The following is a 15,665-nucleotide window of genomic DNA, read 5'->3' as shown; positions in this document are numbered from 1 at the left end:
TATATATATATATATATATATATATATATATATATATATATGTATTAATATATTGAACCTTTTTAAAACAGGTCTATGCATAAAATTTCACTCAAATTGGTTCAGTTGGTTTTGAAAATAAGGGATTCAAATATACATGTGCACTTAGATTTATTATATGACTAGCTTTTGCCAGCGGCTACGCACGCGGAGCACTTTAATAGATGTTATTATACGTATAAACCTTCCTCTTGAATCGCCTATAAAAATGCATATAAAAACCCCATCAAAGTCAGTTCTTCGTTTAAAAGATCTTAGCATCAATATAGACATTACAGATGCGGGAAGCGACTTTAATTTATACTATGCAGTGTAGGGAATATAACTCGTTTTTATACCCTCTTTAATACCTATATTATAAACAACCAATAAATCAGTATGAATTCATATTTGTATAATATTTTATATACTTGTATGTCATAAACATTGTAATTAAATGATGTAGCTGCGTAAATAATATAACAGAGAACAGGAAGAGTAAAGTTTAAACGCTAGAATGCTAATTGAATACTATATACCTAATAATTATAAACATAATAAAAACACTTAAAATAACGTTTCTCTTACTCTTACACGTATATGTAAGGAAATTTTTTAATCCTGGTAAACTTAATCAGGACAATAAGATGAATTCATCGATCACTCTCATTTTATGTGTAAAAATAAATAAATAAATAAATAAATAAAAATGTTGGATGATATTGTCACAGATCCATGATAAGTGTAGAAATTTTGAATGAAAACTGTCTGTTTAGTGGGTCTAAATCGAGATTAGTATTAAGTAGTGGCTTACATACAAACATACTGGTGAAGCTAATAAAATCTAATATATAAAATTCTCGTGTCACAGTTTTCGTTGCCATACCCCTCTGTAACGGCTTGACCGATTTTGATGAAATTTTTTGTGCTTATCCGGTATCTATGAGAATTGGCCAACATCTATTTTTCATCCCCCTAAATGATCAGAGTAAGGCAGAACAGCGTTCGCCGGGTGCAACTAGTCGTATTATAAAAACACACTCTAAACTGTTACAAACTCGCACACCGTTCGTTAATCATGTATAAATTACGTGTCACCTGGTTTATCCCAACTAAAGAGCCGATATTAATGAAATTTTGCACAATGCTTTCAGTTTTAGCCACATACCCCACAAGGGGACTCGGAAATTGCCATTATATTTTCACCGTTTAACAACAGAGAGAAAGTATTATACATTAAGAAATTAAAAACTTTTTAACGGATTTTAAACGCGATTTGCGACGCGCGACGACTCCCCGTGACCACGCTCGCTGTAAAGTGTTCGAAACGTCGGGTTAGTAATGTAATGAATAAATCGCGTTTAAAATCCGTTAAAAAGTTTTAAATTTTTAAACAGAGAGAAAGGTTTATACTTTTTATTAAGGTTTTATGCATGTACCATGTCAATCTGTTCATATTGATTCCAATAATAGCTGATCACTAGGCTGGTATAAGAGGTCTCTTGTTCCAAACGGTTTTAGGAGATAATTGGTAAAAGTTTGTGGAGATAGTCTGTCACAGATTCAAAAAAATTTAAGAGATAATTTGTTGTGGATCCTCATCTTTATCCTCATCTTCATCCTCATCCTCATCCTCATCCTCATCTTAATATATAAAACCCAAAGATAATTGACTGATCAATCAATACACAGCGCAAACTATCTGCCCGATTATGGCCATTTATTTCAGCCATTATACGAAGGTATCTGCTAAGAAAGGATTTTAATCAATTCTACCCCCAAGAGGATTAAAATAGTTAGTATATTTTGTACCCTGAAAATGTTTGATGACTATACGGGTACATTGCGTTCAACAGCTATTTTTAAATATCTATAGATAACTAGACAGGCAGAAAAACAGTAGTCTTCAAAGGGTTTGCTAAACGAAACCCTAACAATAATGCTCTTTGTTACCAGAAGATTAAAATATAGAAAACCAGCCAGTACCGGCATAACTTGTTCGCTTGAATACTGATAAAAGTAACGCTATTAATTATATCTCAGAGTCAATTACACACGCCGCTGTAACATGATTACGTTCCGTCTTACGTCTTATTTTATTGGATTAATATACGCAGTAGAAGTATCAGCTGGTCCGCTTACAATGACATAATAACTAAAAGATATAAATTCAATGCAAACACACACACACACACACACACACACACACACACACACGCATTTAGTTCTAGTTACTTTAATTAACTTTAGTTACGAAAGAACAGGTCCTCCTCACTCGGGTTTTATTATAAACCTACTAGTAAGATAATGACAATACCTGGTCCTCAGGTACAGTACGTGGCATTGTTTAAACATTGTTTTGATAAGGCCCAACAAATTGTACACTTTTTAAAACCGAGTTATTTCTTAAATCTTCCTTATACAATACTAGCTATCCGCCCGCGGCTATGCCCGCGTAGTCGCAGGAAACTTAGACCCGGAGTTTTTCTCGCATGTTCCCGTTCCCGTGGGATTTCCGGGATAAAAAATGGTTGCCTGTAAAGTCGGTTTTACGGGCGAAGATTTTACGTGACAACGTCTTTTTTTCCAACGCCAAGAACGCTCGAGAAAGACAGAGACAGAGACACAAGCACGCGCCGATTCAATGCGCCTAATTCTCTAGTGCTGCGCGCGCGGCGGACTTCGGAGTTCGGTGACTCATCGTAACGTTACCGGGCGTTACACTTTACATGAGTGACTCCGAGTCGCAACCTAATTTAAGACGTTGTCACGTCAAAAATGTCCGTCTCCTGGATCCAAGCTACCTTTGCACAAATTTTCAGCCAAATTGGTTTATCCGTTCTTCAGTTATATATAGTGTAACTAACACCACTTTCTTTTATATATATAGATATTTAAGAGTTAAATAAATTGTTCAATATGTTTTCATTTTCTGGAAATCCGTTTGTTACGGCTTAATCACGATACTGAATTATTAATTTAATAATATTGCTATTAATTTAATTTCAATGCACCTTAAATTAATAAGCCATACTGTGCGTTTTTCACCAATAAATTATATCACCTTGAAATCCCAAAATTTAAACCCACACTGATTAAACACAAGCTATTCCTCGTATACCTACAAGGCGCGGTCGTATGCAACTCTGTCCCAGTTCACAAATCCTTTACCTTGTCCCACATAAGACATTAAATCAAGCTGATTGTACCGAATTCTTGGCACCACGTCACGACTTTATTTGCATATGGTAATGTCATATGGGCTGCTGTAAACTGGGTTTAATTATAGGTGTTAGTTAGGCTTGCTGTGTTTGGCTTGAAATCAGAAAAAGATAAGCAAATCAAGGTTAGCAGTCATAAAGAAAGTCATTTTGTGAGAAAATGAACTTTGGGTTTTCCGTTTCCGTGGATTATCCCTCGTGGTCATAAAATATTGTGTGTGCTCTTCTCTCCTGTTGTGCTCTTCATACTGCTGATGTTATTTATATCCTGTTTTTACTCTTCTTGTAAAGGTGCACAATAAAGAGTTTTTAATTGAAAAAAAATATATATTAACAGCTGTAATACATGTCACCTTTTCTCATATTGCGACTTCTATCAGAATTCGCAAATTGGGAATGATTCAAACGCCTATATCTATAGATCTCTGGAAACGATATGCTTTACTGTGTTTTAGTAGCCTGATATCACTCTCTCTTAACTATCCGCAGACGAATTTATTTAGATATTATAGCTCAAAGAAGTAACGCTAATTTTGATGTGTCGATTTTATTCAAAACTTGCTGTCCGGGCGAACTTCGTAACGCCATAGAATATTGTTTTGACATATTTTCCCCATCGTTCTCACCTTTTAAACCTTCCCTAGACCTACACGGATATTTTATGACTGAGCTAAGATAAATCCGTTCAGCCCTTCTCGAGTTTTAGCGAGACTAACGAACAACAATTGATTTTTATATACAAGATAAATATATAATAGAAAATTAAAGATAAATAGAAAATTGTAGGAGATTAAAACCGCGTAAAATGTATCTGCTTTGATACAATTGATTCGTTTCGTCTTTTTTAAATTAAGAATTTTCATTGAAGAAAAAGACAGACAATCCACTATCTTCCTCTAGCCATTCTTACAATGTGTTTCACACTTCGCGGCAATACGGGACGGTAGGCAACAAGGTATCAATGTGCTATCAATCAAATCTGTATCAGTTATTATTAATGATCATTCGTGGTCTGCACATCAATCTTAGAAATTACCTGTCAATTGCTGGCTAAGCCCGGGCTTACGATAATTGCTCTGCATTCAGTTACGAGTATTGCCTGCAGGCGTTAGGGCTGTTGAAATGTTTGGAAACTAGTGGACAAAATCGTGTGAAATGGTTTCGACCCTGTGGTATCCTACTAATATTATAAATGCGAAAGTTTGTAAGGATGTGTGTGTGTTTGTTGCTCTTTCACGGAAAAGCTACAGAACCGGTTGCAATGAAATTTGGTACGTAGACAGTTGGTGAGACCGCGGGGCGCAGCTAGTATTCTATATTGTTTGTTTATTAGTGTAGGTATAACATTGATTTTTTTTACGCTGCGGTATGGCAAAAAGATGCGGCTTCGAATCCCGAAAGTGTCGCTAAAATATTTATATATAGGCTATTTTCTGCCGACGATACCAGTCATTCCCATGAGAATTTCCTCTAAGCACTCGACGAAACTACGGGAGTATAGCTGGTACATTAATGTTATTTATGAATTTATCGATACACTTGTATTGGCTGGCTTGTCCTGCTTCGTCTTTGTAGGATATTTTATATGATTCTAAGGGATTTACCAATTTTAATTGAATTGTCTAAAAGGAAATAAAAAAAGCGTGCACATAAGCGACAATGTAATGTACCTACAATGTCTGCCGGCCCCCTCCTCAACCCTACTTGTATTGAAGTACGCGCGTCCCACAGATCCAATTAGTGTGTCATTCCATACCTTCGGAACGGTTTTTGCCATTAAGTTCAGGAACACCAAATGCGGCACCAACGCCGTGATAAATAAGTTAATGAACACTCATTATGGCCTAAAGGGGCGATATGAAAGGTACAGCGTCTTGTACGGCCCTACATGGCTTGGTTATTAGCTTAGAAATGATCGGACATGTAGCGGCATAAGCGGACAGGGCTGGAGTTTAAGGAGTAATAGCTAATAGGTGAGGCCTCAATGATGTTGAGGTCAATAATTTGACAATGAACGAAAACAGTTTGCATTAAAATAATTTTTTATGTTTTTTTATCACATTAATGCATGGAAAACTCATTTAACAATGGGTGCATGGGTTTATCCCTCGCTGTGGGCGTAAAATGTTTATGACAGAACCAGTTCCCTGTTCGTGTAGCGACAATGGGTGTACCTGTGTCAATGTATCTTAATTTTGTAATTTACTTGGATCTAACTACCTGTTACATATGTAGTCTGTCACTCAGTGAAGTTGCAATGTCCTAATGGTAAAAGAATGTTTGAAATCAGTCCAGGTCTTTGCGTAAACTCGTTACAGAAATACAAAAATCTCATCTTTATAACATTAGTGTAGATGTATAGATTATCAAAATTAAATTGTAATTTCTTGTGACTGGAAATACAAAGTATTCTCTGACTGCTCCTTGCTATAATAAAAATAATAATTTATTCATTTAATCGAGCAATTATGAAGACTCATTTTGTTAGTAACAATATGCTTAAAAACTATGTTAGTACATGAAATTAGAAATTATCCTATTCTAAAGCATTGATGCAAATAATTTACAAGAATGGTTTACATATAGACAATCTAATCTACTTGCTTTGCTATAGCTGCTAGATCTTTGCGATTGCTCCATGGTGTAACAATCCGGCCCTGGACATAACACACATAATCTAGACTGATGAATGCCACGTGGCAGGTAATGCATTAATCTGCGCTTCTATGAAATATTCTCTTTGATGCCTTACTCTCGAATTTTGCTATAATTTATCGAAAGGCGAATAGACTCCAAGGGAGGTGGGATCCGGATATTTATATTATTAATTAGATTTTAAGCTCTGGAACAACTTATCAGCTAAGCTGTTTCTGAACAATTGAAGACAGCGTATATGTCACTGAAAGGCCGGCAAAGCACTTGTAACATCTCCAGTGTTACAAGTGTTTATGATCGGTGATGATTCAGGTGACCCACTTACTTCTTTGCCTGCTTATAAGAATCTGTTAATTTCTTTATGTGACGTTTTAATTCTTGCAAAGATGGAACCATGACCGATCTACTTTTGACGTGACAACGTCTTAAATTAGGTTGCGGCTCGGAGTCACTCATGAAAAAGTGTAACGCCCGGTAACGTTACGATGAGTCACCGCACTATGATCGGTCCGCCGCGCGCGCAGCACTAGAGAATTAGGCGCATTGAATCGGCGCGTGCTTGTGTCTCTGTCTCTGTCTTTTTAGTAAACAAAATATATTTTCTATAGTTAAAATTTGTGCAATTCTTATTTTCATTCAATTCCTTGTTCCTATTGTGTAATTTAAAAATATTCATATCAATAAATATTCAACCGAGAAAAAGACGTTGTCACGTAAAATCTTCGTCCGTAAAACCGACTTTACAGGCAACCATTTTTTTTCTATCATCTATTTTGAGAGGAAGTCAAGCACGCTTCGGAACGAATTGGGCCAGCTCGTACCGGGCACCACACCCGTACAGAAGGTCGGCGTAAACAGTCGCATGCTTCTTTGTTTCGTTAGGTGAATGGGGGAGCCGGAGACCCGTATCCTTTTCCGCATCCCTCCCAGTCCACTCCTTTCTTCCCGTCAATCCTATCTTATCCTTTGCCCCCTAAAAGTGAGCAACACATCTGAAGCCCTACCTCTGCAAACATTCACGGGCAGTGGTGATCACTTATCAAGCGACCACCAGCTCAGCTGCCCGCTATGACATAAAAAGAATAATCTTATATATTTAACAAAAGCAAGGATATTTTTTGAAAAATAGAAAATTATTTTTTGCCGCAACAAGCGCACTGTTTCATCATACCTTTGACTTTATATGACATTAAAGATCGCACGCCTGACAAAACGAGTTTCGTAATGAATAAATCATAATTCATGTGACGTTATTGGGAAATAAATAGCTGTGAAAAATAACTGTGATAGGTCACAGTGAATTATCACTGTTGAAAATATAAGAGAACTTTTAGTGGAGCTATTTTGGACATAGCGTTTTTAAGAGTAGTTCTTTACCTCACTACTGATATTAATCTATGTGCGTACTGAGTTCATAATATTTTAGCAGTTTTATTGTATACTTAAAAATGAAATGTATAAGTCAAAATTAAACGTTATTTTTCTAAAAGCGTTTATGTTAATACAAGCAACCATCCATCCAACGTTCAACAATTATCACAATCTATCACAAAATAATAGATGGGTTATGTCACTTCTTGTTATTACGTTCAGAACTGTGAAATAACAGTCATAACAGAGCTATTATTTCTCACCGGTGATATTTTCTATCACGTTACTAAAAATCTCAAGATTTCTATTCCGATTGGTGAAGCACGTTAGTGAGCTTTATTAGGCGAGAGCGTGTCGGTGATGTCCTTTAGTATATAAATTATTTTCTGTTTTATATTAAATACCGTTATTTGAAATTTATCTGGTTTTATAATAATATTGAGTAATACTATTGAGTTTTAGGAGTTAATTTTTCTGATATGTGCAAATTGGTACATGGATTTGTATTTAATTAGTTGTGCCCCGTGGTTGTGCACCTGTAGTTATATAGCCTGAAGCTTTCCTTAATAAATGGGCTATCTAACAGGAGGAATTTTTCTAATTGGACCAGTAGTTCCTGAGATTAGCTAGTTCAACCAAACACCCAAACAAACTCTTCAGTACTTTCCATAATATGATTTACTGAGCAGCTATTAATATTGTTGCTAATTTATACAGATATATAAGTTCTGATAGGACATCTAAACTTATATTACAAAGAGGACAAATTTGTTTCTTTATTTGTATCGAAATTGCTCCGAAACGACTGGACCGATATTTAAATTCTTATACCATTTGAATACCAAGTGACATGTGAGTGTCATAGGCTATATTTTATTTAGTCTCTAATCCGGATCTACGGGCAGCGCCGGGACGAACGACTAGTATAAAAACAGTTCTAATTCTAAGTAGTTCATTCAAACAATGGAGGTACACTGGTGCGATGTAGCCTGAACAACTTAGATATTATGTTACTAATATGTAAGCAATGTTATGTCTTAACTAGATAGACCTGTTGGGACAATGCTGTGTCGCAATGGATTTGATTCGATCGCAATTGGCTTGATGGAGAGTAAACGAGCGACTTTTAACGACTTATCATGTACGTGACCAGCACTCGCCTCGCGGTGCGGCAACGTCGCACGAACCAAGATGGCCGACGCTTAGATTTCAACTTTCATAACAGCTGATAATCTCTTTGATTTTATTCGTTAAGTGCTATTGAAGGGTATGGTGGGTGAAATGTTATTTGCGGTGCGGTACTGCTGTAGGAGGAGTCACGATGAAACTTACGTATTGTGGTTTTGATATGAATTGTAACCAATTATATCATAATGTTTATTTTATTAGGGTCGCAATTATACAATTTACACGTTATATTTGGCCACAGATAAGTATTTATTTTTGGGAAAACAACATTCATCCTACTAATATTATAAACGTGAAAGTTTGTAAGGATGTGTGTGTGATTGCTGCTCTTTCACTCAAATACTGTTGAACCGATTGCAATGAAATTTGGTACATAGACAGCTGGACAACTGGAATAACATATAGGCAACTTTTTATGCAGATATTCCTACGGGATACGGACTTACGTGGGTGAAACCACGGGGCGCAGCTAGTATTTTTTATAATATTCATTCTGTTATCATACCACATTTTGTAAGCTGCAACACTAAACAAACAATACATGTTGTCATATCCAAATAACTGCAACATTCCGCGACTTAAAATCGCAACCTACCTCGCGACTAATAGACGCAAGTCTGCACTGCGCCGGTGACAGACGCGCGATCCTAATCTTACCGTCACGAAATAAGCATTAGGCTCGATTCTTCGATTACGATGAACAGATGACATTGATGTATACGCGTTTGATAGTATCTTGCCCGACTGCGGCGACAGAAAGGGTATAATGTTTTGATTGGACACCTTGCTTTCATTTATCTATAGGCAATTGGGTCAAGGTCATATTATTTAGGATACTTGTAAAATTATTTATGATACTTGTAATTTGTTAATCTAAATTATAAAGTATACGGAGGAAATAGTTCATAGTTATTGAATGTATGTTTGTAATGTTTTTACTCAAAAACTGCTGATATCTAAAATTCTTTCACCATTATATGTTACATTTGCACTGAGTGAGACAAAATTTATAAGTACCACGAACGAAGCCTGGGCGGAGCGCTAGCTATTAAAGTATATAACAATACGTTAAGTTTTAATTTAAAACACGGCATAAAGTAATTGATATCGAAAAATATAATAAACACGTTACTACGGAAAATTATTCAAATCAAATCAAATATTTTTATTTCTCTCGTATACGGTTTAGGGTATTATAGTTTCCAGATGCGACTTTGATTAATATTTATCATCCATGTCCCATCGCGGACAAACAATTTATATATAAGGATATTAATAAAGCATATATGTATTAATCGTATCATCCTTCCTACTAATATTATAAATGCGATAGTTCACGCAAAAACTACTGAACCGATTGCAATGAAATTTGGTACGTAGAATGCTGGACAACTGGAAAAACATATTGACTACTTTTTACACGCTTTTTATTAGCTTCACCTGTATGTTTGTATGTTCTTTGGGCGCGATTTTGACCCACTTTAAACGGCCAGATTTCGTTCAAACTTTGTAGATTTATTGAGGACCGATGACAATACACTAATTTGATAAAATTATTCCATTTTTCAATTTGCAAAATATGATAAAAGCGTGTTTTTTAGTTTTTTTAAACTATTATAATATATTAATATCCCGATATTCCTACGGGATACGAACTTACGCGGTGAAACCGCGGGGCGCAGCTAGTATATGATATATTAATCGTACAAAACCTGGTTTCTCACGAGATAAAATACCAAAAACGCTCATACTACGCCGGAGGGTAGGAAATGAGCTTTTAAAGGCAGATTTATTGCTTCGACCTCAGATAAGTAGATCAATGTCCTAACACCTGACTCTGATTTATTGATTTGCATGCAGCGAGCAATTAATGTAATTGCTACAATTAACACATATCCTATCCTACTAATATTATAACTGCGAAAGTTTGTAAGAATGTGTGTGTGTTTGTTGCTCTTTCACGCAAAGACTACTGAACCGATTGCAATGAAATATGGTACGTAGACAGCTGGACAACTGGAATAACACTTTTTATCCCGATATTCCTACGGGATACGTACCTACGCGTAAACTATATGATTACGACATTGAATGTGTCAATATTTACTTCTATAAGAGTCATTGGACATTTTTAAGTTTTAAGTGTACGGAATAAATTAACAAATTCAGTAATAACCTTAAAAATGAGGAAAAAGTCTAATTTATCCAACTTGTTGTTATACAGCGTAAACGTAAGACAATAATTATTGAATCCTTGATAAGTGCACAATTATATATATACTGCCATGTGACTGTGAATTGTGAAGACAAACACATAAATGACTTAAAATGATCTGATTTTGTCATACTGTTGCCAACTGTTGTCCGCTTTTAGAGGTGAGGGATAAGGAAAAGATTACCGTAATGAATAAAGGAATTGAAGTGGTACGGGTTAGGAAAAGGATACGTGCCACCAGCTCCCCCCTCACCGCTCGAAACAGTAACATTAGCATGACCAATCTTCTGTGGGGGTGTGGTAGCTTCCCCATTGCGGGCTGGCGTAATTCGTGAAGAAAATTGTTTCAGAGGGAGACAAGCACACGCCCACAATAAAAATGTTTGCAGATAGCTTTAAATTAATCATACGACTAGTGACTTGCTAAGCTTAATTTTAGAAACCTTCAGGCTATAAGGGTTCTCTGTTTGTATAATCACAGATTAACTTGTCAGACGCGTCAAATGTATGTGGACGTCAGTATCTGTGTTTATTAATCTGTATCTATATGCTTGTATAATATATTTGTAAGTTGGTTTGTATTGGAGATTTAGACCTTATTAACTTTCAATTTAGAATTCAAAATCGACCGTTGTTGCCTATAAATAAAAACTATATTAGGTAGTTAAAAATACATTATGTTTTTTTAAAGTTTATCAGCGTATAAGCAACCACCCGCGGTTTCACCCGCGTAAGTCCGTATCCCGTAGGAATATCGGGATAAAAAGTTGCCTATATATTATTCCAGTTGTCCAGCATTCTACGTACCAAATTTCACTGCAATCGGTTCAGTAGTTTTTGCGTGAAAGAGCAACAAACGCACACACATCCTTACAAACTTTCGCATTTATAATATTAGTAGGATTCTAAGATAACTAGATTAAATCAATATTATTATTTGTCCCCGAGTAAAGGCAGGGGTAAAGTGAAGTTAAGTATAATAATTATGTGATTATAAATGAAGTCTTGGAAAGTGTCCATAAACATGCAATGGGCGTTTCAGTTTACTTGCATGAGTTATAAGTAATTGAAACTTGTCGTAAACTACTATTTGTTAGCACTACAGGCGATTTGTTATTGCCATAGCAAATATTGATAAAGATATCATGCTTATAATTATAGTACAGGAGCCAGTTATAAGTTTAGTGGGAGTTATAAAAGCGACTACAAATAAAATTATTAAGAAATTGAGCAAATTTTATTGGGGAAGGCACTTTCTTTTTAAAAAAGAATCATAAAAATCGTTTTATACAGTAATAAATTATCAGGCACACATAAAATAACTTAAATTGATAGCCTGCTCCTTTTTTAAGTCGGTTGAAAAAGGACGAGATTATTTATTCAAATTTTTTCAACAAAAAACTTGAAGGTGCTATATTAAAACCATATATGTCTAAGATTGAAGACATCATATAATAACGACCAAAACCACGCGCAGTAAGCTAGTGTCTAACATCATTCTAACACCTGTCACACGATGGCAGATACGGGTGTCGTGAGATATGACACCTTGACACGTCACGAGAAATGCAAGATGATAATTACTTTAATTGCGTGACTTTGAAAAGGTACTACATACCCTTAGCAAGTGTAAATGCTAGTTTTTTTTCTTTATAGTGCACTAGCTGTTCACTCCGGCTTCGCTCGTGGTACTTTTATAGCCTATGTATCAGTGAAGTTGCAGCTTTCTAATGGTTAGAGAATTTTTGATCTTAGACCAGTGTATTTTGCGTGAAAACTTAACAAACATACAAAAATACTATGCCATATTGTTGTTAAAATGATTATTATGAAGTAAAACTTCACAGTCATGTAGAAAGTTAAAAAATATATATTAACGGTAATGTTAATGCGATTAATACAAAAAATTAATATATATGTCACATTAGGCTATTACCTAAATCGTTTCGACATAATCATTCACGGATCCCGCCCGCGCGCACGTCAACCGCAACTTTGACAGCGCACTGACAGCTGTCATCTGTCATATATTTGACAGCGCGGGTAATTAACGTTCCGTGGTTTTTCTTATCCGATGTGAATGTGCTCATTAATATGTTAAATGTTTTCATGTACGATGTTTCAAATTAATTGGTTTCTTGTATAATTAATGGTAAAAAAATCTGATAGCTTATTTCATAATGAGTGATTACTTTAACTACGTATTAATAAACCTATTGATACATTCGTGACATTTGTTTAATATTATATTTATGAAGACCTTCAAAACACTAAAACGCTAGTATTCGTTTAATTTTGAGAAAGAAAAACCAAATTTATAAAAACGTAACGCGGGTAGGTCAAAATCGAATGTTGGCCGTGTGACAAAGTCATTGAAAAATACATATGAGTTCTATTTGCATTTGAATTTTTTTTATGTTTTGTAATTAGCCGTAAGTTAAATATATTTGCTAAGGAATTAAAGTTTTGTGTTTAGTTGAAATTATAATATTAATATGTTAACTTTAAAACACCAAAAATAGAAGACAGTTAGATAAAACTACATCGAACAACTACGCTACAACATTGATATTAATTAGAAACATAGTTTGATTGATTCCTGAAATTCCATCTGCATTTATTTTAAGTTTTTTTATGTAATTTATTTTTGTCTGCATTCCAGGATTTTTTGGACAGAATATTTCGACTTTTCGACGTGGAGGCGAACGACCACTTGGTGCAAGAAGACTGGATCGAATTCTTGAAAATTAGATTGACGTAAGTATTTATTTGTTTTTTGTTTTTATTGTGATGAATATTTGATTATTAATCATCATCATTATCACCATCATACACATTATCCCACTGCAAGGACGTTTCACGTGTCATGGAACTTTTCGTTTCTCTTATCTTTCTTTATTTGGGATAACAAACAGTAGTTCTCGGACAAAGTTTTATGAAAAAAAGTACAGTTTTCCTATTAAAATTACTTCCTATGTAATTTTACGTCTATTATAACAACCTTCTAACAAACTATGAGCAAATATTAAATCTAACATCTTTATATCACAATTTTATATAAAGCATTTCAATGCTATAAAACTAAAAATTAAATTTTTATGTTACGCATATATTGCAGGGATGAAAAACAATTAGACTTCGTAGAACAAGTGGAGAGCGTGGCGTATGTGCTCTGTGGTGATGAGGTGATCACCCCTGAAGCCTTTAAGCTAATCTTGAAGAATAAAGTTGTAAGTTTCAGTTTTAAAACTATCCTTCTTTCGTATGTATTCTTAATTCTTAATTTTCTATACGTTTTCAGTTCTATTTGTGTCTATTCCATTTTGTGAACCGAATAAATTAAAAAAAAATAATAAAAGTTACGGCTTGGGTTTTTAAGATGTAGTTATCTTATGAATGTGGATTTGTTAGTCTGTCCTTAATATGAATTAAGTGGTTGAGGAGGGTTGAGACACAGGTTATTTTTAGTTTAATTAAAGTAGCAATTTGTATGTTCGGCAGCGAAACGCTACGTAACTGATGTGTCTGTTGTGACGCGTCTGTTAGATGCGACGGTTATAATATATCAGTAACTAAATGGGAATTGAAATTTCTTTTGTATGATCCGAAACAATACTAAGCAGTTAGGGTTTCTAGGGAAAATTTTCAATTTCAGTAGACATAATTCTACTTTAAATTCTAGGTAACAAAGAAGTTTTTACGTGTTGTCGACACCGATGGTGACGGGTGGGCGACGGCTGAAGAAATCATGGATTTCCTATCTGCCGTCACTACTAATAGGTATGTTTATTTTGACTGTTAACTCAATTTAAACCCGATAAAGTTTTATTTACGATTTTGTTAAAAATATTTTCTTACTATCTTCTAATTGTATTTATTGCTGTGACGATCACAGATAATTTAAGTATTTAATATTTCTGTATAAGTTTCAGTTATTATTTATTTATCATACACTGCTTCTAGTACAGAGAGTGCGAGAGTGTACAACCGAAGGGTCTTGGGTTCGACCCCCGATGAGGCCAACCCAAATTCCTTTTGAGTTTTACACAGAATCACATTGTTACTTTCTTATGAAACAAAATATATAAATGAATCAGATATGGAATATGTCTGCTTCCTAAGACTGAATTGCTTGACTTATTGTGAAAGAAGTCCGCTTCCTGAACAACTGGCAAAAAAATACGGGTTCGAATCCTGCCTCTTGTCCAATTTTTTTTAATCTGTAAAAATTACTAATAAAACTTAAATAACCTTTATAAAATCCCTTTCAGACCAAGGGCAGGCATAGACAAGCCGAGTGTAGATAGACTAGAGAAGCTGTTTCGCGACACAGTGGGAGACGAGAAAGAGATAACGAGAGAACAGTTCCAGAAGATTATGGTTTCTAAGAACGTGAGTTTGTGTGTGTTATATTGTGTCCCTTCAAAATGAACGGTTCGTGTTGATTATATAAATCTGAAGTGTTTGTTTGAATGTACATTCTCGGGACCTGCTTTACCGTTTAGAAAATATATTTAACTTTACCGATACTTTTGGATTTTTACGTTAACTCCTAGTACTACGTTAGTAGGCGTTCCACTTAGGTACCACGGGGCGGACCGCTAGATTTATAATTTACTTAAATAAAACATTATAGCCATTCTTCACGGAACGCGTGTTCCAAATATTCGACGAAGACAATTCTGGAACAATCTCGCAACGCGAGTTCATAGCGGCGGTGCATCGGTTCGGGCGGCAATCGCCGGAGGAGAAGATTCGATTCCTGTTCAAAGTCTACGATCTGGATGGTGAGGATATAAATTTGTTTATTGTTTTCTAATGTTTTGGAGGTTTAAGGAATCTTCACGGATTGTAGTGCTATTTGAGTGACTTCACTAAAAAACTTAAGTCACATTTATTTCTTTCAAAAGCAATATTTAACATTAAGGCGAGGTGAGTTCTAAGACTCGCAAATTTTTGGTTCGTTTTTTCAATTTTTCTTATACAAAATGGAATAA

General features: G+C 35.0%; 1 protein-coding gene across 2 annotated transcripts in view; it reads left to right on the top strand.

Annotated features, from left to right (window-relative positions):
* The window catches only part of LOC119836721 (NADPH oxidase 5), a 48,106-nt gene that overhangs the window by 17,442 nt on the left and 14,999 nt on the right, over positions 1-15,665 (top strand). For both annotated transcript variants that reach the window (XM_038362156.1, XM_038362157.1), the window contains exons 3-7: positions 13,331-13,425; positions 13,787-13,898; positions 14,351-14,448; positions 14,940-15,060; positions 15,305-15,455. In XM_038362156.1, coding sequence (XP_038218084.1) covers positions 13,331-13,425; positions 13,787-13,898; positions 14,351-14,448; positions 14,940-15,060; positions 15,305-15,455 — 577 coding nt within the window. The remainder of the gene's footprint in view (positions 1-13,330; positions 13,426-13,786; positions 13,899-14,350; positions 14,449-14,939; positions 15,061-15,304; positions 15,456-15,665) is intronic.

This window comes from Zerene cesonia, chromosome 25, assembly GCF_012273895.1.
Source record: "Zerene cesonia ecotype Mississippi chromosome 25, Zerene_cesonia_1.1, whole genome shotgun sequence".
NCBI classification, from domain to species: domain Eukaryota; kingdom Metazoa; phylum Arthropoda; class Insecta; order Lepidoptera; family Pieridae; genus Zerene; species Zerene cesonia.
The sequence above is the reverse complement of the archived record's forward strand: the minus strand, read 5'-3'. Positions and strand labels throughout refer to the sequence as shown.